This window comes from Myotis davidii, unplaced genomic scaffold (assembly GCF_000327345.1).
Source record: "Myotis davidii unplaced genomic scaffold, ASM32734v1 scaffold573, whole genome shotgun sequence".
Lineage (NCBI taxonomy): Eukaryota > Metazoa > Chordata > Mammalia > Chiroptera > Vespertilionidae > Myotis > Myotis davidii.
The window spans coordinates 3,283,058-3,288,150 of record NW_006285997.1 but is presented as its reverse complement, the minus strand read 5'-3'; the positions used below and the strand labels follow the sequence as shown (position 1 = coordinate 3,288,150).

General features: G+C 42.8%; 1 protein-coding gene across 1 annotated transcript in view; it reads right to left on the bottom strand.

Annotated features, from left to right (window-relative positions):
* The window catches only part of DPY19L2 (dpy-19 like 2 (C. elegans)), a 42,025-nt gene extending 37,202 nt beyond the window's left edge, over window positions 1-4,823 (bottom strand). The window contains exons 1-2 of the mRNA XM_015559689.1: window positions 4,735-4,823; window positions 710-797 (exon numbers count right to left, since the gene is read on the bottom strand). Coding sequence (XP_015415175.1) covers window positions 710-797; window positions 4,735-4,823 — 177 coding nt within the window. The remainder of the gene's footprint in view (window positions 1-709; window positions 798-4,734) is intronic.
* Window positions 4,824-5,093: the final 270 nt, after the last annotated feature.

The window sequence follows — 5,093 nt, the reverse complement described above, 5'->3', positions numbered from 1 at the left end:
CAAGGCCTCCTAGTTCCTCCTTGCTACTATTGCCTTCTTAGGCTCAAAAGGCATACTTTTTAGGTTATCAATGTGCTATTCTTTCATGAGTTCTGTAGGTTTCAATGGATGTAGAGAAAATATTTAAGATGATTATGTTATAAAGGGGTTAGGGTAAAGAGATGTAAAGGTAAGGTTTCTATACCTCATTAGAGCTAATAAAATGATAATGGCAGAAGACTGTAATAAGCCATGTATTACATTTTACAGATTATGTATCAAAACAACAAAAAAATATTAGAGGTTTTAAAGTTCCCTCTTAAAAGAGATTATCTTGAAGTCAAGAGCTAAAAAAATGTGGGGGAGGAGGGGAGAAAAAGTTAGGTACTAGTAAAACATGGGGTCTCCCAACTCTAACCCGACTGCAAGCATTTTCTGCTCACATTTGATGCCCTATATCACTTCTTAAGTGTTGTCTTTGTTCTTCTCTTCCTCAGCTATTATAATTGACCTTTATTATCTTAAAGAGAAGTCCACATCAGGAAAGGAAGAGAGAAAGTGAGGTAAGCAAAAGAATCCTGAAGCACTTTCTACTTGAGTAATAACCCTAAGTCATAGCTTGAGGAACAATGCAGTTCACCAAAAACGCATTTCAGTTCCTCATAACTGTCCGCTAATTATGTCCATAAATTAAGCTACAAATTAATTCATTAGAAAAAAAGAACCTAACCATTTCAGTGCGAAAAGTCATTTCCCGTTCCAAAGATGAAAGGTGAGAAAAATGACGATCATTTTCAAAAAGTATTGATAAATGTATCCTAGAAAGAAGAAAAAAAGCACCATATTATAATAAAAACATGTTTCAGACACGTCCTAAAAGAACAAGTTATAAATTTGTACAGTAAACTTTGACTTAACTTTATAGTTTGTTTCCTGGCTTGTCTGTCTTCAGGCATTCAGTCTAAGTACAGCACCCACTGAAACTCAACTCCAGGCCCTCAACCAGAAAGGAGGTTAAGTTTGGGTTTGTTAATTTCACAAGTGCCTCTAATGTGCCAGCTTGTGGAAATGCCTCTGTAAGTGTTGGAAAGCCTATGGAATGTCATTTTAAATAAAACTACTTTACATTAAAGCTATTATAAATAAGGATAATTCCGTATAAGGAAGGAATCAGCTTTCAAGTGTCAAAGAACTCAGAACATCAAGATGTTTTATCAGAGCAGCTGAAGGCAACAGCCGCAGGCAGAGGAGATGGGGCATGTGTGCTGAGCAAAAGAGGTACAGAAAATAAATGGAGCAATTTTGCTTTCCTTCACTTACATAGCAGACTCTTTCCAATGAACAGAAAACAAAGCAAAATTCCACATACCAATCCTGTCTCCACTCACCTTCATCAACATGTGGGGCGTGTGCCAGGCTACCAATAACGGCCAGGAATATTTCTTACCATCACAGCCCTAGTTCTAACATCAGAGCCTCCCTGCAGACCAAACGGCCAGAACAGCACTGCCCCAAGAAGAGCAATCCCGAAGCGCAGGTAAAAATGGAAATATGTAAGAGGAAAACTACTATAATTTTTACCAAAAACATCACTTGTGCAAAATAAGGTACATGTGCACTGACATCTCATTTAACTCTGTATTACCATTGAGAGTCTTGATCTTCATTTCTACCTGATTTTCAATTGACAGGTGTTACTACAAGTTAACATCTAAGCTTCTGTCAGTTAGCACACTCCGTTACTGTAAAGTAAGGGAGTTTTTTAGATGAAATAAACATGCAGAGTACATTAGAAAATCTAGATATTTAAGAAATACAGGAGTGAATCCTTTGGTAAAGCACAAGTATTGTGAGGCATAAGTTACTATTCCCCTAACGTACCCATTTTGTAAATGCTGCTTCACATATGCGGTTTTTAAAAAGGTAATCTGGCCCCAACTGATCTGGCTCAGTGGGTAGAGCGCTGGCCTGCCAGGTTCCATTCAGATCAATGGTACATATCTTGGTTGCAGGCTCCTCCCTGGCCCGAGCCCTCGTGCATGAGGCAACCAAACACATCGATGTCTCTCCCTCTTCCACTCTCTCTAAAAGATCAATGGGAAAATATCTTTGCACGAGGATTTAAAATAAACAAAGTGTAAAAAAAGTAAACTGTATGTATCAACTGATACACACACATACAGATGATGTTCTATACACAAACCAAACAGTTATGGCTTATTGTATATGAACAGTGATGGCAATTTTTTAAATAAAATGCTTTTATTTATTTCAAACTGAACCTAATCTTACCAGTGCATAACTCCCACAAAGATACCTGGAAAAATAAAAAGAAATAAAAAAGTCATTACAAGTTGCTTTCTTATAATTATAATATACCCTTAAACCAACTACTTCAAATGCATTCCCTGTATGTCTAGCGAGAACACACAAGCAAGGTGGCTAAGCCTGTCTACATAAGTTAGGAAAAAATCCAGAAGCTCATAAAACAAATTGTGAGTAGCACTTACCTCTGCAGGGGGGAGTTGAGGAGCAAAAGGGGAGACTTGGGAGATCATGTCTCCTTCACAAAATTTGCAAAAGAGTGATGAAATTCCTGATGACTTGGACCTCTTTTTTTCCTTCAGTATCCTTCTCTCTTGTTATCACTGTTATTCTCTATTTCTTTACATCAACTTTTAACAAGAGTCACATATACACGACATGACCAGTCCCATCCTTCCAGAAGTGATCGGGCCACAGGAGCCACTCCAGCCCACTTGCCCTGGCGCTCAGCAGAAGATGGCAAAGGCAGGAAATGCTTCCTCAGCAGCCCTCCTGAGAGCCCCTTCCCCAGACCCGGGCCTGGGAGGCTCACCTGGAGTCCCCAGGTCAGCGCTGTGGGAAGGAGGCTTATCGGGGAGTTGCCAGGCAGGTCAGACCATGACACCACGGTGACCCCAGAGGATGGACTTGTTGAGGAGCTCCACACACTGACCCCTCCGCTGGCTGGCACCCTGTTTATTTTTAAGGGACCATGGAGCTGGGGAGAAGGGATGGCAGGAGGCCAACTTAAACCACCACAAATCCCCGTTCTTACAGACTTTCAGCAGGTTTTCTTGAACAAACACGTTCTAGAGCAGTGGTTCTCAACCCTCCTCATGCCACGACCCTTTAATACAGTTCCTCCAATTTCATTGTTACAAATTGAACATAATTAAAGCATAGTGATTAATCACAAAAACAACATGTAATTATATATGTGTTTTCCGATGGTCTTAGGCGACCCCTGTGAAAGGGTCATTTGACTGCCAAAGGGGCTGCAACCCACAGGTTGAGAACCTCTGTTCTAGAGTGTTGTAAACCTTTGGTTAATTTCCAAAGATCTGAAAAAGTTGATTCTCATAATATTTCAAGTATTTTTTGTTACTGTCACAGAGGAGTGAATTTACTTAGTATTCCTGATGTCCTGTCTCCCCTCCAAGATTTTATAAGGGTATGCCTCATGGTGGTCCCAAAATATACTTGGCAATACATTTTACAGACCACCACCAATAACCTCTCAAAGATTCAAAAAAATTACTCAACTTGGCTAACAAAATAAGTGCAAATCAATGACACAATAATAATAAAAGTAATAATAAACACCGCAATGTTCAAGACTCCCAATCACACTTCTCAGTCTCCTTCCATATTCCTAACCATCCTGGGCTCTTCCTCACACCTGCTCTATACATCTCCGAAGATTTGCTTGTTCTACACCATGACCAGCAAACCACCGCCACTGTCTGTTCCTGTCCTCTAGCTAAGCATGGTCACTTACAAAATAATACTTTCTAAGATATTTTCATTGATTTTTAGAGACAAAGGGAGAGGGATAGAGAGGGAGAAACATTAATGAGGAGAGAGAATCATGGATCGGCTGCCTCCTGCACGCCCCCTATTGGGGATCCAGCCTGTAACCCGGGCCTGCGCCCTGGCTGACGGGGAACCATACCGTGACCTCCCGGTTCCTAGGTCATAGCTCCGCGACTGAGACACACCGGCCAGTTGTTACATTTTTAAAGGTTGTAAAAATAAGGAAGAAGAATAGGCAATGGAGACTGTATGTGGCCTGAGACGCTTAAAATATTTACTACTTGGCTCTTTACAGAAAAGGTAGGTACATATTCACTACGTATGTTAACACTTCTTACTACTATAAAGTCAACTCTGGACCACTCTGAAATGGAACCTGCACCTTCTCTCCCCACTCGGAACAGCTGCCCCCCTGATAAGGCTCCATTGGCTTTAAAATACACAGGCCCTGGCCCTGGGCACCAAAAGGTTTCAGCTCAAACCGCTGGAGGGGGGCGGGCAGAGGCAGCCAAGGTTTCGCTCTCTCTCAAAAACAAACACAAAATCAATGAAAAAACAATCCATAAATAAAATACAAAGAGACTGTCCTATGCAACTACATCTGTATCCTCTTTCTCGTTCTCCAGACAACTACATGTACTGGCGAAACTCTTAGAAGTTACTTTTAAGGAAAAGGAGAAATAAAATGTCCGATGAAATCCGTCTAGCTTTCCAAAAGTCCGCGCAACCTTCCTCGTGTCCCTCCCTCCCGTCACCCCACAGCCCGCGCCTGAGAACATGACAAGGCGGATGCCAGGCCCCTGACCGCAGGAGGTCGGACCCCGGGACCCAGCCACCGACGTGACCGAGACCCTGTGGCACCGGCACCCCACACGCCCGTCCTGCCCACGGCGGGGTCTCCACCACGTTTCTCCGCACCTCGCTTTTCTACTCCCTGCCGCCCCCAGGGGCCCCTCTCCCTTCTCCACGGAGCTTCTCAAGGTGTCCTTGGCTCCACCCTTAGCCATGTTGGCCCCTCAAGGACGAACCCCTCGTTTTTACAACCACTAAGTGGGTGCCCTGATTAAAATACCTCGTGGGTGTTCACTGTGCCCGGAAACCCTGAGAGGCGCTTGAAAACAAGGGGGCGGGCTCTTGTCCGCGGTTTCCGGGAGCCAGGACCCGGCCTGTACCCCAGGATAACTTGGTTCCTGAACAGCTAGAATGAATAATTCAATTTCTATAATTAAATTTTAAATTTTGGGTAAAGCTTCCATCTGTGTGTCATGTGACAAATG